Source organism: Bubalus bubalis, chromosome 4 (assembly GCF_019923935.1).
Source record: "Bubalus bubalis isolate 160015118507 breed Murrah chromosome 4, NDDB_SH_1, whole genome shotgun sequence".
Taxonomy (NCBI): Eukaryota; Metazoa; Chordata; class Mammalia; order Artiodactyla; family Bovidae; genus Bubalus; species Bubalus bubalis.
In genome coordinates this window covers 18,521,330-18,544,891 of record NC_059160.1, presented here as the reverse complement: position 1 = coordinate 18,544,891, position 23,562 = coordinate 18,521,330, and the positions used below count along the sequence as shown (strand labels likewise).

Below are 23,562 nucleotides of genomic sequence, written 5' to 3'. Positions count from 1 at the left end.
CCAGGGGATCTTCCCCATCCAGGGATCAAATTCCAGACTCCTGCATTGGCAGGTGGTTCTTTACCACTGCGCCACCTGGAAAGCCCACTGGGAAGCATGCATAACCCACTTCTTTATTCTAGCACCTGACACTTCAGAGATGCTTCATAGTATATTCGCTTAGTGAATGAACTCATGGACTTTCCAAAACAGAGCATGTGCTAGGCTGTGCTCAATTGCTTCAGTCATATTTGACTCTTTGTGACCCCATGGACTGCAGCCCACCAGGCTCCTCAGACCATGGGATTCTCCAGGTGAGAGCCCTGGAATGAGTAGCCATGCTTTTCTCCAAGGGCTCTTTCTGACCCAAGGATTGGACCCACGTCTCCTGTATCTCCTGGCAAGGCAGGCGGATTCTTTATCACTGAGCCAGTAGGGAAGCCCCATAATAAAGCATATAGAGAGAAAATAATAATAGCTAACACTGACTGAGCACTTACAAGATATACCTGTGGAGGTGGGGGAAGGGAATTTCCCCCTCTCATGCTCTTGAGTTCTTGTGTCTGAACTAATAATGCTTTTCCTTAAAAAAAGAAAAAAAAAATTCTAATAGTGACCATCTCGTAGAAATGGACCCAAGAAGTGGTCAAAGCAAGCAGCGTTTATACTTTTAAACCAAGAAACAATAGATTTGCAAAGAATTGACAGGACCAAGAAACTCAGACTTCAGAGCTCAATTAGTGAAAAATCTAAACAGAGTTAGAGCCTAGAGTAATAGATTAAATAAGTAACAAGTTTTGCTTACACAGACTTCTTGGCCAAAATTCTGTCACTGGGGATAAGGGTGGACTTCTCCCTCCACACGGGGGAGTCCATGTTTCACTGAAGAGATCTATTTCCTGCTTTCAGGAAGACAAGCGAGGAGAGTCAGAGTACCCCTCTTGCATTGATTCTGTCTTCAGTGCAGTCGCTCAGTTGTGTGGACTCTGGGACCCCATGAACTGCAGCACATTAGATGTCTATCACCAACTCCCAGAGCTTGCTCAAACTCATGTCCCTTGAGTGGATGATGCTATCTAACCATTTCATCCTCTGTCGTCCCCTTCTCCTCCTGGCTTCAATCTTTCCCAGCACCAGGGTCTTTTTCAATGAATCAGTTCTTCACATCAGGTGGCCAAAATATTGGAGTATATCAGCTTCAGCATCAGTCCTTCCAAAGAATATTCAGGACTGGTCTTCTTTAGGATGGACTGGTTGGATCTCCTTGCAGTCCAAGGGACCCTCAAGAGTCTTCTCCAATACCACAGTTCTCTGCTGCTCAGCTTTCTTTATAGTGCAACTTTCACATACATACATGACTACTGGAATAACCATAGCTTTGACTAGATGGACCTTTGTCGGCTATCTGCAGTGATTTTGGAGCCCAAGAAAATAAAGTCTGTCACTGTTTCCATTGTTTCCCCATCTATTTGCCATGAAGTGATGGGACCAGATACCATGATCTTTGTTTTTTGAATGTTGAGTTTTAAGACAGATTTTTCACTCTCCTCTTTCAAGAGGCTCTGTAGTTCCTCTTTGCTTTCTGCCGTAAGGGTGGTATCATCTGCATATATGAGGTTATTGATATTTCTCCTGGCAGTCTTGATTCCAGCTTGTGCTTCATTCAGTCTGGCATTTCACATGATATACTCTGAATATAAGTTAAATAAGCAAGGTGACAATATACAGCCTTGATGTACTCCTTTCCCAATTTGGAATCAGTCCATTGATCCATGTCCAGTTCTAACTGTTGCTTCTTGACCTACACACAAATTTCTCAGGAGGCAGGTAAGTTCAGTTCAGTTCAGTCACTCAGTCATGTCTGACTCTTTGCAACCCCGTGAACCACAGCACGCGCAAAGAATTTTCTACAGTGTGTTGTGATCCACACGGTCAAAGGCTTTAGCATAGTCAATGAAGCAGAAGAAGATGTTTTTCTGGAATTCTCTTGCTTTTTCTATGATCCAGAGGATGTTGGCAATTTGATCTCTGGTTCCTCTGCCTTTTCTAAATCCAGCTTGAACATCTGGAAGTTCTCAATTCACCTACTGTTGAAACCTAGATTGGAGAATTTTGAGTATTACTTTGCAAGCGTGTGAGATAAGTGCAATTGTGCAGTAGTTTGAACATTCTTTGGCATTGCCTTTCTTTAGGATTGGAATAAAAACTGACTTTTCCAGTCCTGTGGCCACTGCTGAGTTTTCCAAGTTTGCTGGCGTTTTGAGTGCAATACAAAGATCCTGTCTTAAGCAACTTTAATTCAAAATAACCAATATGCCATTGAGGCACATTTAAGTGCAGCCCACTCTGGGACCCAGCATACCTTTCTGATCGGTTACTATATATTATGTCCTTTTTTTCATGTACATTCATGAAATTGAGGCATAGAAATGTGAAACTACTGGTTATGTAATAGACTCAGACATAAAAAGCAAACATGGTTACTAAACAGGGATAGTGTTTGGGATTAATCTATACACACTGTGCTGTTCTGTGTTTAGTCGCTCAGTCATGTCTTTGCGACCCCAGGGACTGTAGCCCAGCAGGCTCCTCTGTCCATGGGATTCTCCAGGCAAGAATACTGGAATGGGTTGCCATGCCCTCCTCCAGGGGATCCTCCCAACCCAGGGATCAAACCCAGGCCTCCCACATTGCAGGCAGATTCTCTACCAACTGAGCCACCAGGGAAGCCCAAGAATACTGGTGTGGGTAGCCTATCCCTTCTCCAGTGGATCTTCCCCACCCAGGAATCGAACTGGGGTCTCCTGTATTGCAGGCAGATTCTTTAGCAGTTGCGCTACCAGGGAATCCTACTATATATAAAATAGATAAACAACAAGGACCTACTGTATACCACAAGGAGCTATATTCAATATCTTATAAAAATTCATAATAGAAAAGAATGTGAAAAAGGACAGATGTATATGTAAAACTGAATCACCTTGCTGTACACCTGAAACTAACACATTATAAATTAACTATACGTCACTAAAAAAAAATAGTTTTGTTAAATTTGAATTCTTTCTCCACATCCTGCTGTTTGCCTTAGCATTGACTTCTCTCTTTCTGGTATTGAATTTATTTACTCCTGGAAGGCAGGAATCTCTTGTTCCCTCTTCCTCTCATCTCTATATAATATTGGAATACCCTGGTGTCCTGAAATATTCTAAGTACAATATTTAGGTGCAGTGATTTAGGGTTAACAGCTTTATTTCATCCCAATACCAGTCAACTAGAGCAACAACTAAGGCTGTTTTTTCTTTTATTCCACACCCCTCCACCACCACCATCACCACCACTACCATCACCATCACCTTACTCCTTCCACAAAGACCTGCTTTTCTAACTTCTTCCTCTTTCTCTAAAACCTACAGAGAAACTGGGAAGCTTACTCTCTTCTGGGCCAATAACTCTGGGCCGAGTTCCAGAGCAACTGTATACATTTGCTAAACTTTGGTAGACATTCCTGTAGGTTCCTCCTTTCCCTGCGGGCTAGACCTAACCTAGATGGAAAATAAGAAAAAAATCCTTTTCTACTCTAGGTGAAGGATCCCCTGAGGGTAGGGCGGAAAGGGAGTCAGGCTGTCAATAGTGATGCAGAGGGTCAGGATTCTGACAATTCAACTTGATGGTTTGACCTTTAGAACTTGACACTAGGACACTTTACAATGTGGGAGACAGAGTAATTAGAGAGAGCAAGATGGGACAAATCCAAATCAGAACCCCAAGGAAGAAATTTGATTTGTTTGCTTTGTTTTTTAAGAGTTCTCTTAATTCTACAATTTTCTGAATATCAGTGTTATAGCCACTGGAACTGATTTATTAAATTAATGAATATGTGTTAGCTGCTCAGTTGTGTCCGACTTTGTGACCCCATGGACTCTGTCCGCGGGATTCTCCAGGCAAGAATACTGGAGTGGGTTTCCATGCCCTCCTCCAGGGGATCTTCCCAACCCAGGGATCAAACCCAGGTCTCCCGAATCACAGGCAGATTCTTTAAATATTAATTGAGATTTTCCCCTACTGCAAAGCACTGTGTTCTAAATCAGTGCTCCTCAAACTTTAGAGCACACAAAAATCAGAGATTCTGAAAAGACAGATTCCTGGGCTCCACTCCCAGATTCTGATCCAGTAAATCTGGGGTAACACCCAGTCCAAGAATTTGCTTTTCTTACAAGCTCCCAGGTAATGCTGATATGATCTGAAAGCAGGACCATTCTTTGACTAGTATTGCACTAGGCTATAGTAACAAACCAGACTCTCAATGAGTTATTATTCCAGACAGAATCCAAATACAAAAAACAAAGCTATAACTAAAATGCAAAATGTTGGGACTCCCCTAGTGGTCCAGTGGTTAAGACTCCAAGCCTCCAATGCAGGGGATGCAGGTTCAATCCTTGGTCAGGGAACTAAGACCCCCACATGCCTTGCAACACAGACTACCTCCCCCCACACTACCAAAATGTTTTTAAATTAAAAAATAAATGCAAAGTGACAACTGCCATAGGAGGAGTTAGGTACAGAAGAGGGACACCTAAGTCACTGAGAGAAAGGACACCTGATTTGCATCTTGAAAAACTAAAAATGCACCCAAGCAAAGAGAGAGGAGAAAAGCATCAGGACTGAAAGGACAGTTGGGTAAAGCAACCTGCCAAAGCTGAAGAGACAGGCAGAGAGTAGGCTGTGGTTTTCTTTAGAAAAGACTTCAGCCAAAGGATAATATGGTTGATTTGAAGGTCAATCTTTCTGGCACACAGTGGGTTCTGCCTATATAAGGTTAAGTGGAAGTCTGTGGAGGTCTGGGCAAGAGATGATGCCTGAATGAGGGTAAAGGGGGTGGTACTGAACATACAGGCTTCCCAGGTGGCTCAGTGATAAAGAATCCACCTGTCAAGCAGAAGATGGGGCTTCTATCCCTGGGTCAGGAAGATGCCCTCCAGAAGGAAACAGCAACCCAGTCCAGAATTCTTGCCTGGAAAATCCCATGGACAGGGACCCTGGTGGGCTACAGTCCATGGGATCCCAAAGGGTCGGACAAGACCTAGCCACCAAACAACAAGAACACCGAACATCCAAGGGACAGACTGGTGAAGTATCAGGAGATAAAATGATCACAAGAGTTAGTATTAATTATATTAAGGTTCAGATGTTGGAAAAAGGTGTCAGTGACGTGTCACCTATTTTCCTGTTAGGTGAATCTTTTATTGGATGTCCAAGCTTGTACTCATGGTAAGGTCACTGATGAAACAAAATTGGCCATGAGTAACTTACTAAAGTTGGATGCCAGGTACATTTTGAGGGCTTATCATATTGTACTAAGTAAGTAAGAAGCTTCTTTGCAGGTGGATAAAAGTGTGTGAATGCTCTTATAGTTATAACAGGCAAAAGTCAGTGGAGAACATACTGTGAAATTCCATTAGTAGCCTCTGAAATGGCAGTTTGGGTGGTTGTGTGGTTATTTTCTTACAACACAAGCAATTTAAGAGTTAACTATCTCTCAGAGGACCTAGCAGAGAAGACAATGGCAACCCACTCCAGTACTCTTGCCTGGAGAATTCCAGGGACGGCGGTGGGCTGCCGGCTATGGGGTCGCAACAGAGTCAGACATGACTGAAGCATCTTAGCAGCAGCAGCAGAGGACCTAGAAAGAGCTAATTTGTTGCAAATTAAAGTCAGCTCTTTCGGAAGAGTCCCAGGCTCACTGAATTCATTCTAGGGAACCTGAGGCCAAGAGCATTGTTGTTGTTGTTGTTTTTAAGCACTATTTTGTATTTCACATTGAAGTGCAATTTAATATTTAAATGTGGGAAATGGCTTCTACCTTCTATTTGCTTACAAAGTTCTAGATCTTTTGAAACCCATTCCTTCATCAACAAACAATGATTGAGAGCATCCCTACTATTGCCCATGACTGTTCTATAACAGAAATTCTCAATCACTTGTCAAAGATTCACCTGAAGAACTTTTAAACATAGATTTACAGATTCCAGTCACCCCCACCAGAGACTCTTATTCAGCAATTCTGTGGTAAAGGCCATCCACTTATGTCCCTAACAACTCCCAAGAAATACTGATGATGCTGCCTTATGGACCACACTCTTCTAGGGCTGGAAATACTACACTAAATGAAACAGACAAAAATTAAAATAATGCCCTAACAGAATTTATCTTTTAGTGGTAGTGGGGAACAGAAGATGGTGATAGATGGATAGAATAGATAGAAAAAATATATATTATGCAACATGATGATAAGTGCTAAGAAGAAAAGTAGAGAAGGACTGGGAATAGGAGGCATTACTGAAGAGGAAAATTAAAGATTTAAAGGGAGAGATCAAGTTGGTTGTAATTCTGCGGGGGCAGGGAAGGGCAGGGAACTGATCAGAGAGAAAAGTAAGGACACAAAAGCCCTGATCTAGAGCTTTCCTAGCTCATTCCAGGATCAGCAGGGAGGCCGGCTTCATGGAGAAAACACAAGGACCCAAGACAGAAGTCAAGTACTCGGCCAGAAGAGGCCTTCTGTAATTCAGTGTACTGACTTGTTACTCTGAATGTGCGAAAACTAAAGGAGGGCTGTGAGCAAAGGAATAGCTTCACATGATATGTCTTTAAAAATTTTTTTTCAAAGTTGAGAGGCTACTGGAATAATCCAAGCAATCTAGATGGTGGTTTGGTGAGGGCCGTAGCCTTGGAGATACTTAGAAAAGGTCAAGTGCAGCCCCCTGTCTCTCTTTTTTTTAAAAAAAAGGATTTATTTCTGTCTTTGCTGGGTCTCAGTAGCTGTACAGGCTTTCTCTAATTGCGGCAAGGCGGGCTACTCTCTAGCTGTGGTGCTCAAGCTTCTCATGTGGTGGCTTCTCTTGTTGTGGAGCACAGGCTCTAGTGTGCATGGGCTGAAATTCAGTAGATGCGGTTCCTGGGGCTCTAGAGCACAGGCTCAGTAGTTGTGGTGCACCGGATTAGTTGCTCCTTGGCACGTGGGATCTTCCTGGATCAGGGAACAAACTTATGTCTCCTGCATTGGCAGGCAGATTCTTTACCACTGAGCCACCAAAGAAAACCCTGAGCTTTCTCTTTTCCCAGAGGACACAGGACACAGGTAATTTCAAGCCCCCAGCTCTCTTGTGACATGAACAGTAACAAAATAAATACATGTTCTTTATTTAAAAAAATAACCATTTCTTGCTATCCATTGATTTTCTATGCCCTAGTCTATATGATGATCAAAAACAGTGGAAAAAGGAAACATGGAGAGAAAAAAAATTAAAAGAAAGAAATAATTGGATTCTGGGCTGGTTCACAAAGATCTCTGGAGAAGGAAATGGCTACCCACTGCAGTATTTTTGCCTGAGAAATCCCACAGACAGACGAGCTGGCAGGCTACAGTCCAAAGGGTCAGACATGACTTAATGACTAAACAACAACAAATTGGATTCTGCTAAATTTTGATGGCATTCGTCAACAAAGATGGCTTTAGAATTTTTCCCTGAGCAACCAGAAGGATGGAATACTCATATACCAAGATGGAGAAGACTGTAGGAGGAGCCTGTGTAGGAAAGAACATTGAGAGGTTGGTTTGGGAAATATTAATATTGTGATGCCTACTAGAAATTCAAGTGGAGAGGTTAAGTAGGGAGTTATATAGATAAGAGACTTAAGTCTCAGAAACAGATCTGGGATAAAGACATACATGTGAAAAACAAAAGCATATAGATGGTATTTAAAGTCATAAGATAGAATTATCTGGCAGTCCAGTGGTTAAGACTGCACACTTTCACTGCCGAGGGTGAGTGTTCAGTCCCTACTGAGTGAACTAAGATCCCACAAGCCATGTGACCAAAAAAAAAATAAAGTTATAAGATAGGCTGAGATAACTAAGGCGGTGACTATAGGTAGAGGTTTGAGAACTAAACTTGCTGTGTGCTTTGCTTAGTCTTTCGGTTGTGTCCAACTCTTTGCAACCCCATGGACTGTAGCCCACCAAGTTCCTCTGTCTATGCGGATTCTGCAGGCAAGAATAACTGGAGTGAGTTGCCATGCCCTCCTCCAGGGGATCTTCCCAACCCAAGGATCGAACCCAGTCTCCGGCATTGCAGGAGGTTTCTTTCCTGTCTGAGCCACCAGGGAAGCCAGAGAACTAAACTTGGGTACACTCTAATTTTTAGATATAGGAGTAAGGAAGAACCAGAAAGGAGACAGAATCACCAGGTTAGTAAGAGGACCACCAGGAAAGTGCAAACTAATAAGAGGAGGGGATTTAATTCAAAACTCAGTTTTGTTTTGTTTTGTTTTGTTTTGTTTTTACTATTCCTGTGATCACTTTTTACCTCTTAGTTTTCTCAACTCTCATTTCCAAAGACCTATTAAACATCCCCATCTGTATTTATTTATTAAAAGCACAAAGCTCGAGCATATACTGCACATCAGATGCTGAGCTAGATGCTAATTAAGGTGCCTACAACACAGACACAATAGTGCCTTATACATAGCAAGAGCTCACTTATACTCTTTCTGCCATCTTCCCATGTCGCCTTAACTGTGCCCACGCATGTCCTGGCTGATGCTCTCAAGAGTATCAACAATGCTTAAAAGAGAGGCAAACACCAGGGTGTGCTCCAAAGTCTTTGTCGTGTTTCTAACTGTGATGGTGAAGCATGGTTACACTGGAGAATTTGAAATCATTGATGACCACAAGGCTGGGAAAACTGTTGTGAACCTCACAGGCAGGCTAAATAAGTGTGGCGTGATCAGCCCCAGATTGGATGTGAAAGATCTGGAAAAACAGCAGAATAAACTGCTCTTGTCCTGTTGGTTTGGTTTCATTGTACTGACGACCTCAGCAGGCATCATGGACCATAAAGAAATAAGATGAAAACACATAGGAGGGAAAATTCTTGGACTCTTTGTCTAGGGATATAATATACATTTAATACAATACAGCTGACTCATTGGAAAAGACCCTGATGCTGGGAAAGATGGAAGGCAAAAGGAGAAGAGGGTGGCGGAGGATGAGATAGTTGGATAGCATCACTGATTCCATGGACATGAACTTGGGCAAACTCCAGGAGATGGTGAGGGAGAGGGAGGCCTGGTGTGCTGCAGTCCATGGGGTCACAAAGAGTTAGACACAACTTAGTGACTGAACAACAACAATACATATGTGTGCAAATAAAATGCCTCAGAGGACAAAAAAATAGAGCTCACTATAGATGAATTCCAGTCATTTTCTCTCACAACCCCTTCCACTGCACCCTGCTTCTGAGCCATGTTAAGTGACTGTACTGGAATCCATCATTTTCCCTAATGCCTTGCCCAAATTGTTTATTTCTGGAATTCCCTTCCTTAATCTCTCAACATTTTCCCACCTCAACTCAGGAAGTTGAGTTCTTAAGTCTCCTCCAAGAAGTCTTCTCTGACTCCCTTCCTCGACTCTACCTTCCTTGTTTATTCACCCCCAGTATCTCTTGTATACATCCTGGTGCTGTTTGGTTGGTTTGTTTTCAATATTTATCACACATTTGATCTACTCTATGAAATGGTTAGATCCTCAAAAGTAGAGATGATATTTACTTATTCGTCTCCTCTCAGGCTCGTGGTAGGTATCTCTTTTACTATGAGCTGAAACAGCAACAAATAAATATTTCCTGGCCAATCAACTGTTAAATCACTAAATGTATACACACAGGTATGTACACTGACAAGAAACTGTTACTAATGGAATGGGTTTATTAGGCAGAGTGAAACAATGTGAAGAGGAAAGAAATAGTAGCAAAAACTTACATGAGAATTAAAAAAATAATAATAATAAGTGAATGCCTACCAGTTTGGACATACTCAAGCAAACTCAAGTAGACAAAGGGGTGGAGCCTAAAAGCAATGATATATCAATAATAAATTCAATAGTTCCACGACTAATAAATCAACAGTACATTTAATAATTCCACATTTGCTGTAGATGCCATACCTGAGATTTGAGGGGAGGTAAAGTTTGTATTAACACTTGTGATGGAACTTCCTTGGTGGTCCAGTGGCTAAGACTCCACACTCCCAGTGCAGGGGGCTGGGAGTTCAATCTCTGGTCAGGGAACTAGATCCCACATGCCGCAACTAAAACCCGCCGCAGCCAAATAACTAAAACAAATATATTAAAAAAAAAAAATACTGTGATGACTGTTAGCGTTAGTCACTCAGTCGTATTCGACTCTTTTGCGACCCCATGGACTGTAGCCCACCAGGCTCCTCTGTTCATGGGATTTCCCAGGCAAGAATATCGGAGTGGGTTGCCATTCCCTTATCTTTGACAAATCAACAAAACCCAATGAAAAGTTAACAGGGCCAGCTCTCCTAAAAGACTGTGTAGCCCAAAGTACATTTCTTTCTTTCTTTTTTTAAAGATTTATTTTATGAGCTGCGCCAGGTCTTAATTTGCAGCATTTGGTATTAGTTCTCTGACCAGGGATTGAACTCAGACCTCCTGCATTGGGAGTGTTAAGTCTTAGCCACTGGACCATCAGGGAAGTCCCACAAAGTGCACTTCTTGTCTATAAATAAGGAATAAATCATAGCCGTAAAATAGTTTTCCTTTTTAGTATTTAGCTTTTTTTTCTTCTCTTTCCCAGATGTTGCTCTTAGAATCATCAAATTTATTTATTTATTTATTTTTCATCAAATTTAAAATCATGATTTCACTGACTCATTTTTGCATTTGGGGCTCTGGACTCCAGCACATTATCACATACCCCTCCTCCACCCACACAGCCCACCCCAACAAACCCACAGTCTCTGACAGCTTACAAGGCATTCTCAGCCTCATTCAAATTGCTTTCCAGGTCAAGGAATGTAATAAGCCTACCTTCCAGCTACCAGCCCCCTGCCCTTTGGTCTTTCTCTCCGGAGGCTCTTCCTTTAGACACAATGGGACACAGGTAGGGGGATGGGGTGAATTCATCTCAGGCTTTCATGCAAAGACCCCCACCAGCTAAGAACAAAACTTCCCATACCAGCAGTTTAGAGAGCTGCAGGCAAACCAATGTACCTGGTGGCCTTGACTGCCCCCAACTACCAAACAGTCCTAATTGAGAGCCTGGAAGTCTAGTTTTTCCCCCATTTAAACTTATTTTCCCCTTTTTGTTGAAATGTAATTGATATATTAATACAATATCGTATTAGTTCAAGGTGTACAATGTAATAATTTGATATACGTATGTGTTGCAAATACATCACTAACTCAATGCACATGAGTTTGAGTGGGCTCTGGGAATTGGTGTTGGACAGGGAGGCCTGGCGTGCTGCAGCTCATGGGGTTGCACAGAGTCGGACACGACTGAGTGACTGAACTGACTGACCGATGCGTTGCAAAATGATCACCACAATAAGTTTAGTTAACATACATCACCTCACATTCTCCCCCTCCCTGCTTTGGCCGTGCTGCAGGGCATTTGGGATCTCATTTCCCTGACCGGGGATGGAACCCATGCCCCCTGCAGTGGAAGCACACAATCTTAAACACTGGACTGCTAGGGAAGTCCCTGACATTCCTTTTTTTTTTTTTTTTTTTTTTAAGAAATCATCTTCTGTTTCTAATGAGACAGAGGTTCTATACCTGAAACACAATGTATTCCACCCACCCTCTCCTTGAGGACTCTCTTCTAGACTCTTTTCCCCTCCAGGATGGTGGTCCAAGAAGACAAATATTACACAGAATTTCATCCCCTTGTTTGGACCCGGCAATGATCCTACTCTTGCAAGTCAGCATCTTTGTATTGTGAGTCAAACTCAGCTGGCGTGGGCACTAAGCCAGCAGGTGGAGACCTGAGCGGCAAAGTGGATGGGAGGATCCGTCAAGAATTGTATTTTAGAAAAACATATAATTGGAATTTGCCAAGGGTTTACTTTTAGAATTGGGAGGTGGGAAATGAAGAAATCTTAAGATTCTTGAATGTTGAATTTGGGAATGTGGAGGAAAATTGAAGGCGCAAATGTTTATCTTTTGTCCATAAATATGTTAGTGCGGAATTCAACTCTAAAAACGGTTCCTTTGGGAAATAAACCAAAAGAAGAAGAAGAAAGAGGATGGTGTGGGGTTTAAGGACCAGACAGGATTTCCATGCTGGAGAAGGAAAAGCTATTCAAAGAAAGAGCCAGAAGAAGCAAAAGAAGGCAAGATAAAGATGACTGCTTAGGAAGGAGAAATAGTCAGGAGGGCAAATGTTGGTTCTCAAATAAATCTATCACATTTGCTCTGGCAAGTCTATTCCAAGAATATCAATTGCCTAGAGAATGTTCTTTTTCTTCTTGTTTCCAATGCAGGAGACACAGGAGACCCAGGTTCCATACCTGGGTTGGAAAGATCCCCTGGAGAAGGGAATGGCAATCCACTCCAGTATTCTTGCCTGGGAAATCCCATGGACAGAGGAGCCTGACAGGCTACAGTCCCTGGGGTCGCACAGAGTGGGACAGGACTGAGCGAGGAACACTTTCACTTTTCTTTTCACAGGTCAATAAATTTTATTATTTTATATCTAGTAATGTACCAGGTAAAGAAAGTGGTGCTTTCATTCTATCATGCAATGTTAGATTTCATGTTCACTGGATTAGAACAAAAATCTCATCAAGTATTGTCAGACTTAGAGGTCATAGGCATAGGGTCCTGAAAGAATTTCTATTAACAGCCATGGGTATAGATCACGAACATGTCAAATGTTATGAGCATTTTACTTTCCTTGATTCTTACAATAACACAGAGAAGGTACAGATAAGGTACTTTTGCCCTTATTTGTAGATGAGGAAACTGAGACGTAGTAAAGTGGCTAAGCCAAGCACTTATGTGTTTATGTGGTTTTAAAAACCTCCACAGTAATGGTTTATGTATGATGACTAACCAGGCTCCCAGGATCCTAGGTCTGCAGGTCCTTTCCTCTGGCTTTTGCCTGCTGAAAAGACTTGGTGGTTTTCCTGAAAGCCAAAAACCAAGACAGAAGTTAGGTGGGGGTTGAAAACAAGTACAATTTTTTAACATCAGCAGATGCCTTAACATTTTACTGTGACCTTAGAGTGAACCAAAGAGGAAAATGGAGTTAGTTGCAGTTTTTGCCATAAACTAGCCTGATTTCGAGACCCTAAGGGAGGCTCGAGTCAAAGGAATTAATTGTCCTAGTGAGAGTTTCAATCACCTTAGGTGGCCACAGGAGGTGCATCTTTGACTTTTAAAAGATGGAAAGAAGGTGAAGCTAGGAGTATCTCATTGCTGGGTTCATTGTGTTTCCCATTTCCGAGGTCCTAGTTTCCCAGTTCCCCACTGGGTCTGGGTTACTCTGCAACTCTCTTTTGCATTACAATGGCCTTGGTGAGACTGGCAGACGGGATTAACTGGGAATTCGCAAGGGTGTGTGTGGGCGTGGGGTTGCCAGGAGGGGCGGGGCCAAGTATGGTTGAGCCTTACTTATAAATGTAGAGCCTCTATTTATTTTCATTTTCCTAGATTGGACTGGTTGGCTCTTATCTTACAGGTGACTCCTTTCATTCCGTCTTTTTTAAATAAATACTTTCACACCCGGAGATCTTCACCTTTCTCTAAGTTTCTTCTACCTCGATTCTTCAGCCTGGACTTTTCCTAGCATCTACCTCTTAGGCTTTTTTCCTTCTCCTTCAACTCAGCAACATGAGTGTGGGCCCAGCTTGTCCCCAAAGCCTGCTTGGCCCCGAAGCATCCAACTCTAGGGAATCTTCACCCATGCCTGAAGAAAGTTACGCGTCCTTGCAAACGTCATCTGCTGACACCCTCGACACGGACACTGGTAAGAAAATACCGAACCCTTGAAGGGCTAAAAGTTCCTTCAGGGAAAGAGAAAGAAGGGACTGAAGGTCATTTGTCTCCCTCTTGAGCCCATCAATATAAGCAGGTGTCATTATCTGTTAATCCTCTCCACACCTCTTTTCCCACTATAATCTGATGGGGTCGTGCGCTTTCCCCGGTGTCTCAGGCGTCAGGATCTGTGGACCGAGAGACTGGGGACCCGGGAGGAGCAGTTCAAATGTATACGGTGTGTTTGAGAGTTTAGGTGCATAGGCAAATGCAATGTGATACACTGATGTGTAAAATCTTAGCATCATGCGGAGCACCCGGTAACAGTAAATGTTACTGCTAAGCCAGAAATAGGAACATCACCGCTTGGTACGGGTGAGCATCACCTTTTCGGTCTGTCTATTCAAGGTGTGCTAGAAATGGCATCGTTAATGATCCGAAACGCACCTTTTGGAAATATTTCACCTTTCTACTATACAAGTAGCGGTTGTGTCTTCTCCTAACCTCTGGATGTCTGGATATTACTGGGTAGTTTGTAAGCACCTGGTATGCTCAGGTCTCCTAAATCCAGGGGAAATAAGTGTTCACCTCACTTTATGGTGAATGATTCCAGAAGGTTTAATAGGCTGCCTAAGTGGTTAAGAGTTCAGGTCTGAAATCCAGTTTGGCTTCAAAATCTATGCTCTAGTACTTAAGCTTCTAACTGGTAACTGTGAATTGGCTTCAAAAGCTATGCTCTAGTACTTAAGCTTCTAACTGGTGACTGTGAATATAAGAGATGCTCAGGATACTGTAAAGACAGCACCACCTTTTTGGGAAATCAATTTGGCAGTCATTTTTTAAAAAAAAAGTTAACACTAGCCATTTACCCAGGAATGCGATTTTTAACATTTATGGTGTAAGACGGCCAAAGAACTATTTGATTACAACTGTAGAACTCGGTTGTGGAGAAGGGAATAATTAAAATAATTGCTGTATTTGAGGCAAGATGTCCCAACTGCGATATTTGAGTGTTGGATTTTAATGTTAACCCCATTTTCCTAAATTTTGTGTTAGTATCCTTTTATAATTTCACAGATTGAAAACACAGTGCTTAATACAAGCAAGTGGGCATGTCCTCCTAGCAAGCTAACTGCACGTTTGTAAAAATGATTAAAAAAAATTTTTGTTAGACCAAGCCCCTTGCTGTGTGGGATCTTTGTTTAACCAGGGATCGAAGCGTGCACCCTGCATTGGAAGTGCAGAGAGTCTTAACCACTGGACCACCAGGGAAATCCTAGATGATTTTTAAGACACTCCTCACCTCTAGGCTTGAGTTGAAGACCTTCCTACTTGTGAAATTGTGATTTTTTTTTTTTTTTGAATTGTTGCTGTTTAAGGCCTGTCCATTTATTCCATGACAAGGGTAGAATTCGAGTTGAGCACTGGGAATACCTCTGTACAAATAAATCTAATACAGGAAATAAATTCTCAGTTACAAAGTCAATAATATATGTCAAGCCCTGTGCTAGACAATTTTTGTCTGTTACCTTGTTTTGTTATTTCTAAATTTTTTGTCTGTTGCATCATATTAATCAATGGAAAAACTCCATGAGATATACAACATGGGAAAGATAGCAAATATTTTATAATTATACATGGAGTATAACCTTTAAAAATTGTAAATAACTATATTGTACACCTGCGATTTACATATTACACAGTAAGCATATTTCATTAAAAAAAAAAAACTATGATAAGCTTGGCCCAATCGCCAAACCAAAAAAAAAAAAAAAAAAAAAACTATGAGGAAGGGATAATCCTGGAAATGAGACCACAGAGCTAACCAAGGTCTGGGTTGCAATAGGAGTTTATTGGAATTCACATTTTCTGACAGTCCTGGTATTAAGACTGGGTAGTAAACTGTTAATTCTATAGGGTCCCCAAGAATCTGGATCATCTGTTTTATCAAAGAGGTTTGAGTCCCCCATTGCTTCCCACCAGGACAGGGGAAACTGGTGAGCTGCAGTCCACAGGGTCGCAGAGTCTGGACAGGACTTAGCTACTGAACAAAACTGCTTCCCAGCAACACATGATATTAACCATGTCTATTACATGTAAAATGTTTTTTGTGCAAAACTTTGTAGAGTGTTCAGGATCGCTTAAGAATAAAGTTATTACCTACCATCTTGCTCTGAAGACTTATAATAGTGCTTTGAAAACAATGCATTTTTAATATTTGAAGTTTTAGAGAAAAGTGTTGTTTTATTCCCAACAGTCTCTCCTCTTCCCTCCTCCATGGATCTGCTTATTCAGGACAGTCCTGATTCTTCCACAAGCCCCAGAGTGAAACCACTGTCCCCGTCTGTGGAGGAGAGCACAGAGAAGGAAGAGACGGTCCCGGTCAAGAAACAAAAGATTAGAACTGTGTTCTCGCAGACCCAGCTGTGTGTGCTCAATGACAGATTTCAGAGGCAGAAATACCTCAGTCTCCAGCAAATGCAAGAACTTTCCAACATCTTGAACCTCAGCTACAAGCAGGTACAGTTGTTTTGTTGTCTGTGCAATAAGAAATAAAAAATAAGGGATTTCCCTGGTGGTCCAGTGGCTCAGACTCAGCACTGCCAGTGAAGGGGGCCTGGGTTCGATTCTTGGTCAGGGAACTAGATCCTCCCACATGTCACAACTAAGATCCCACACAACTAAGATAAATTTTTTGGAAAAAAAAAAAAGAATATTTATGCACCTCTACAAATAAGTTAATTTTTAATAATGAAAATGGAATCTTTTTGTAATGTATTTTGTGACCATCTTTCTTTCAGTAAATATCTATTGCAAATGTGTCATAATTTATTAAACCATTTCCCATGTTAAGCTAAAATTGTGAAAAAGTTTCCAATTTTCCGGTAAACAAAGGAAAAACACACTTCTATCATCTTGAGTTAGAAGAGTCCTAGCCAACCACTGGTTCTTATTAAAATTAAAGTTGCATGTTTTATCTGTATACATCTGATTACTGATGAAGTTAATCATTTTTCATATATTTATTGGCTAGTTTATTCAGGCAAATGGTTTTCTATCTCTGGTACCATACTTGGAAAAGTCCTCTATCAAATGATCTTAACTTTTTGTATAGTTGTCCTTGTGAAGTATGTTTCATCATTCTTGAATTAACATACAATTATCATATTAAATGTAAATGTGCTAATATGGAAGGGGGGCTTATTATTGCAAACAAGTTACTTTTAACTGTGACTAATGAACAGTATGGGCAGACATTTAAATGTGAACCTCCTAGTTCATAGCCATAGCCTCCTAGCCATACTTGCAGTGTATCTAACTGGTTAAGTTTATTAAACATAAGTTTATTAAAAAAGCCAACTGACTTGAAAGGCTTGAAATTCACCCAGATTCAGGATTTAAGAGTCTGGTAATTAGAATTTTTGTTTCAAGTTTGAGATAGTTGTAGCTATCAGAAAAAAAACCAAACCTTAATATTCTTTGGTTCCTACTATCGATACATCCTGCATTACTAATATTTTATTTTTAAATTTATTTGTGGGTTTGGGGGGGGTTGGCCATGCAGCACACGGGATCTTAGCTCCCTGACCAGGGACTGAACCCATGCCCCCTGCATTGGAAGATCGGAGGTCCCTACTAATATCTTAAACTTTTTCCGGTTATCTTTTCCTTCTCAGGTGAAGACCTGGTTCCAGAACCAGAGAATGAAATGTAAGAAATGGCAGAAAAACAACTGGCCGAGAAATAGCAATGGCATGCCTCAGGTAATGATAGAAAACTTAAATTTTTCTGCTTTTTCCTAACAAGAGGTTTTAGTTCTGTCTATTGCTGTAGCATGCAATCCCAACCACGGACAATTCTGAACTTAGAAGTACTTTTTCAGTTAATCCATTCTTCTTTTTTCAAAAGGGCCCAGCAATGGCAGAATACCCAGGCTTCTATTCCTACCACCAGGGGTGTTTGGTGAACTCTCCTGGAAACCTGCCCATGTTGGGTAACCAGACCTGGAATAACCCCACGTGGAGCAACCAGAGCTGGAACAGTCAGTCTTGGAGCAACCACTCCTGGAACAGTCAGGCCTGGTGCCCCCAAGCCTGGAATAACCAGCCTTGGAACAATCAGTTCAACAACTACATGGAGGAATTCCTGCAGCCCGGGATCCAGCTCCAGCAGAATTCTCCCGTCTGTGATCTGGAGGCCACCCTGGGAACTGCTGGGGAAAATTATAACGTAATACAGCAAGCTGTCAAGTATTTCAATCCCCAGCAGCAAATCACTGATTTATTCCCAAACTACCCTCTCAACATACAGCCTGAAGATTTGTAAAGTCTATTTGTGACGGCTACTGTATGGGATCTTAATGTGAGCAGAGACTGTGTATTCTCTAGATTTTTTTCTCGTTCTAGAATTCTGTACCACTGCCCCTTAGTAAGCTGCTTTTCACTATACCTTCTGTGTCAATTTGAGGGAAGGGTAATGAGTCCAATAAGAGGTTTCAGAAGCATTGTACAACATGACAAAAGGTGTCTGGCTATAGATAACGCGATTATAGTAGTTTGGATATAATATATAATATTTTGGATACTTTTAGGATCTGGAATCTAACTTTAAGCACAGGGGGCAAAAGTACAAAGACATATGATGAGGATTATTCATATTTTCTGGGATAGGGAGGCTTTACTTGTTAAGAGTCTCAGTCCTTAAGATGAAGAGTGCTTTACTGATTTCCACCACCCCTTTTAGCTATTTTACTACAATGCCTAATTTGTTCATCACTTTTTGGAGAACGATATTTTGTATTTTGCCACATCGTAAGTAGTACCAGTTTGGCTGGTTTGTTGTTTAAGTACAAATAAAAAATAGCCATTTTACATTTAGTTGTCTCTCACCAATTTCACGCAGTGATTCAGAGTTAAAAATTTGACTAAACATGGAAAATTTTTTTTTTTGGCTGTGTTGGGTCTTAGTTGCGGCATGTGCGATCTAGTCCCCTGACCAGAGATTGAATCCAAGGCCCCCTGCCTTGGGAGCTCGCAGTCTTAGCCACTGGACCACCAGGGAGGTCAACATGGAAATGTTTTTTGATATGGAAGGGAATAAACTAATCTTCTCTAGGCATCCAGGAGACTAGAAGTGAGTAAAAAAAAGGTAACCAGATACACAATATTAGGTGATGTATTAATTAAACCTGAACAAACTTATTTCCTTTCAGTGTATATAGTATTGAAACAATAAAATCTGTGGTTTGCAGTTAAGGAAGAATGCCACATCTGGAAGATCTGGAGCAAAGGTTTGTAAAGAAGCTAAGTGATGGGCAATGGAGGGAGATGAAGGAGGAGGGGAAGAGGTGGAATTAGAAGCTCTCCTATAACCAGTGACAGGTTCTGTGACTGCTCTTCTGCCAGAAACAACTGTTAGAGTTCAGTTTACTTTTATTTTTTATGTGAACTTAAGAATGATTCTTTAAAATTAATTTTTATTGGGATATAGCTGCTTTACAATGTTGTGCTAGTTTCCTGTACTAGCAAGGTAAATCAGCTATATATACATATATATATCCCCCCACTTTTTTTTTTTTTTTTGCATTTCCTTCCCATTTAGGTTACCACAGAGCATTGGTGGAAATAACCAGAGTGGTTTTCTTATCTTCCTCTTGGTTCCCCTAGTTTTCCAATGTTGATCTATCATACTGTCCAACCCAATGAGTTTAGACATTTGACTAAAAGAGGAAGTCTGAAAATTTCTGCCAATACCACAGTTGAACGCAACATTCTTTTTGACTGGCAGATATGTGGATTTTGTGCCAAGCAGCATATTTAACCGAGTAGATGATGGAAATAGAAAGCACTGATAGATTGTATCATCAGTCACTTTAACATTTACAAAATTCTTGGCTCTAAACAAGTGCACAAGATGAACTGACAGCTTTGAGAAAAGCACTATATGATAAACCAGAACCCAGAAAACTTGGGAAAATAGTTACTGTAAAGTGTTATTGGGGGTGGGAGGGGGCTCAAGAGGGAGGGGATGTATGTATACACATGCTTATTCATGTTGTACAGCAGAAGCGCAACGTTGTAAATCAGTTATATTCCAATTTAAAAGTAAAGTGGTAGAACCCAGGAAACACCAAGTTTACTTTTCCTGTACTGAGATGAACCATTGTTAGGTTTTTTTACAACTTTGTGCTTTGGATTAAGTGCAGCTATAAGACATTGGGAATATATTGGTAAGGAACAGCTAATTTAGGAAGATTTATTAGTGCCAGAAAGGATAGGAGCACCTATTATGTTTAAAGCAAGATGCTAGATAATGGAGAAGAAAGGAAGCGAGTAAGACTGGAGAAAAAGGGGGAAGCAGAAAATAGATGGAATTTTGATGATCACTACTTGCTTTTGAAAATCGGGCATTTTACAGAAATGCCATTCATCCATTTAAAGACTGGAGCTTTTGACTGCAAGACTAATAATCATTAAAAACTAAGCAATAGAGAAATACATAATGAAGTGAGTCTAGTAAACTATCAACAAGATAGCATACATTCCTACAGGTGTTTTAGTATATGTAATATGGGTGGTTTCTATATGTTGATTTTAATAGACTCTTATTCCATTGTAAGAGGATTATACCATACATTCTCTTCTGAAAGGCTTTTATCCACTTGACATTTTTCAGCCTCTCTGCACATCAAAATTGAGAGATCTGAGATAATTTAGATAATTAATAAAAATTGACAACTACATTCAAGAACAGAGTCCCTATTTTCCTTATTAAACATAGTTAATGTTGAGGTGGTTTCTTCCTCAAATATTCTTTCAAAATATTTCTGTTAATGAAGAGTGAAATTCAAGTTAGTCGAACCAGGGAAAGATTTTTAAGTTTTTTGGTGTTTCCTAATATCTCAGTGTGACTGTCACTTCCTTAAAAAAGAAAGATTGTTACTTTAACTCTGACATCTTTCCTGATATTTTCATGCATACATGTGACATAAACATAACTCATTTTTCCTATCCAAATAAATTATATGCATTTTCTGCATATAATTTTTTCTAACTAAAAAATCTCCACATCAATGAATTTAAATGCTGTACTGACACATACTAAATAGTGCAATACATATTGCAAATACATTAATTTGCTTCTGTTTTGGTTATTTGCCATTACAAATCATGTTGCTATTACCAACAGCAATTTAAAGACATTTAAGTGTTTGGCTTGGGTCATAGGATTACCAAGAATATAAACTAGTATAACAAAGGTCCCTTTAGTCAAGGCTATGGTTTTTCCAGTGGTCATGCATGGATGTGAGAGTTGGACTGTGAAGAAAGCTGAGCGCCAAAGAATCGATGGTTTTGAACTGTGGTGTTGGAGAAGACTCTTGAGAGTCCCTTGGACTGCAAGGCGATCCAACCAGTCCATCCTAAAGGAGATCACCCCTGGGAGTTCTTTGGAAGGAATGATGCTAAAGCTGAAACTCCAGTACTTTGGCCACCTCATGGGAAGAGTTGACTCATTGGAAAAGAATCTGATGCTGGGAGGGATTGGGGGCAGGAGAAGAAGGGGACGACAGAGGATGAGATGGCTGGATGGCATCACCGACTTGATGGACATGAGTTTGGGTAAATTCTGGGAGTTGGTGATGGACAGGGAGGCCTGGAGTGCTGCAATTCATGGGGTCGCAAAGAGTCGGACGCGACTGAGCGACTGAACTGAACTGATAACAAGGAGACAGGCAAAAAAGATGATTAAGTCACCTGCCAGCCTCTCCCATCTTTCCACATCCCTTCTCTTTAGAAAATCTCGCTCTCTCCATCCTCCTCCCTAAAGGAGGTGGCTGTCACTTCCAATGTCATTTTACTGCGTTGTATTTTCGCTTCGTTTTGATTTTCAGCTTGCTTCTCCATTTGAGTTCATGCCTGAAGGAGAATTTGCCTAGGTCTTCTGAGTTCCTCAGCCTGGATTCAAAGCCCAAGAGTGGGAGGAGTAGAGGCCTTGCTTACTGAATTTCAAGCACCCAATTCTCAGGGTAAAGGACAAATTTCATCCTGTTACGAATAATCCTGCTATTCAGAAAACTTGGTGTCTAGGGTTGGGGGGAGGCGGTGGGGAAGTCATGATCTGAGACCCAAAGGTAATGGCAGACAACCGCCAGACGGGGCAGGAAAGGGGGAGGGCCCTTAGTAAACACTGCTGGCCCCCCGGGGCCCAAGGAGCTCGCCTCAAGTGGGAGATAAAGGGAATTTGTTAAATAAAGAAGCAGTTGGGGCCGACAAAAGCTTCTGGCACAGGAAGTGAGTCCGACTGAGGAGACCGAAATGTAGGCATTTGAATAGATGCCTTGGTGTGAAGCTGAGGTGAAACCAGACTGAAAGCAGCAGCAGCTGGTGGCGAGCTCTTCTTTAAGGAGTTCCCAGTTTCTGGGTGTTTGATGTGGCCTGGGAGAAAGTGTCCTTGAGAATTTAAAAAGGTTAAAAGCTTGGGAAATGAATGCAAAGTAGCTCTACCTCCAAAGTATAACAACCAAGTGAGGTATTGAACAGAAAAATGTCACAGATGAAATCAATATGCTGGAAGCCTATAGAATGAATTAAACTGGGACAGCCTCATGCACTTAGGGTCTCAAGGGGGAATTATAGACAGATTGGCAATGTTCATACAACTCGTGTCTTAGGTGCAAGATGTGACAGGGACTAAGGATGTGGTCAGACTGAATTAGGGCCACATCTTTGCAGAAAAAATGTAGCTGGACACAGTCACCCAGGCTTTCTCCATGGGGACATTGAGGGAAGGTAGTCCTGGCCATAAGCATAGCTCTTCTTAGCTTGATGAGCAGCTGTGGAATTTATTTTCATCACTTGGGTAGAATACAAGTGGCGTTGGAAAGGGTGTTACCCATGGACCACCAATTTAAAAGCTATGGATGGTGGCACAATCTGATCAGAGAATTGTGCACAAGCTGATCACAAATCCTGTGATTCCCCCTCCCTCATCTGGCTTTTAAAAGTGCTTCTCTGAAACACTTTGGGGAGCTTCTGACTCTTTAGGGCATGAGGAACCTGTCTCCTTGCATGGCTTTGCAATAAACCTTTCTTGGCTCCAGAAAATAAATACATAGATAAAAGCTATGGATGTTGAATGCCTCTGGTACATAAGGATATTTAGTGTTGTACTAAATAAGAGTATTGATGCCTCTTGCTCCTCTGGTCCCATTCTGTGTTCTGTGTACATGTATTCTGTCTATCCAAATCAGTCATACTTACTTAGCTATGGTTAATGTGCTATATAGGGATTCCCAGGTGGCTCAGTGGTAAAGAATCCACCTGCCAATGCAGGCAACACAGGAGACTCAAGTTAAATCCGAAGGTCGGAATGATCCCCTGATGTAGGAAATGGCAACCCAGTCCAGTATTCTTGCCTGGAATACCACGGACAGAGGAATTGTAGCCAGGCTGGCTACAGTCCACAGAGTCACAAAGAGTTAGACACGACTGAGCACTCATGCGCACATAGGTTACATAAATTACATTTGCTTTCCACTGTCAGAGTGAACATTCTCAGACAACACAGTAAATGCACTTTATGCTTGATGAGTCACCCAATTCCTGTCCTTCTGCAATTCCTTCCTTCATTCTTAGCTTCCCCCAGATCCTAGTTCTCATATTTCAGGTCTCTTATCCGTCCTCAGCCACTTGACCCTACAGTCATACTTAACATTCCCCAAATTGTGTAAGGCTTTGTGGATT

At 41.3% G+C, this 23,562-nt stretch overlaps 1 protein-coding gene and 1 long non-coding RNA gene across 2 annotated transcripts in view; one reads left to right on the top strand and one right to left on the bottom strand.

Annotated features, from left to right (window-relative positions):
* The window catches only part of LOC123333198, a 32,928-nt gene extending 19,571 nt beyond the window's left edge, over positions 1–13,357 (bottom strand). The window contains exons 1-2 of the long non-coding RNA XR_006550376.2: positions 13,188–13,357; positions 12,897–12,969 (exon numbers count right to left, since the gene is read on the bottom strand). This is a non-coding gene — a long non-coding RNA (uncharacterized LOC123333198). The remainder of the gene's footprint in view (positions 1–12,896; positions 12,970–13,187) is intronic.
* A 141-nt stretch (positions 13,358–13,498) lies between these two features.
* On the top strand, positions 13,499–18,696 carry NANOG (Nanog homeobox). The gene is made up of 4 exons (XM_006069762.4): positions 13,499–13,811; positions 16,077–16,339; positions 17,497–17,583; positions 17,729–18,696. Exons 1-4 carry the CDS (start codon positions 13,676–13,678, stop codon positions 18,143–18,145), a joined length of 903 nt encoding a protein of 300 aa, XP_006069824.2. The 5' UTR covers positions 13,499–13,675; the 3' UTR covers positions 18,146–18,696.
* Positions 18,697–23,562: the final 4,866 nt, after the last annotated feature.

Coding starts and splice junctions, on each gene's coding strand:
- NANOG (XM_006069762.4), top strand. CDS start 13,676: ATGAGTGTGGGCCCAGCTTGTCCCCAAAGCCTGCTTGGCCCCGAAGCA. Junction 13,812..16,076: donor CACCCTCGACACGGACACTG/GTAAGAAAATAC, acceptor TATTCCCAACAG/TCTCTCCTCTTCCCTCCTCC. Junction 17,584..17,728: donor ATAGCAATGGCATGCCTCAG/GTAATGATAGAA, acceptor TTTTTTCAAAAG/GGCCCAGCAATGGCAGAATA.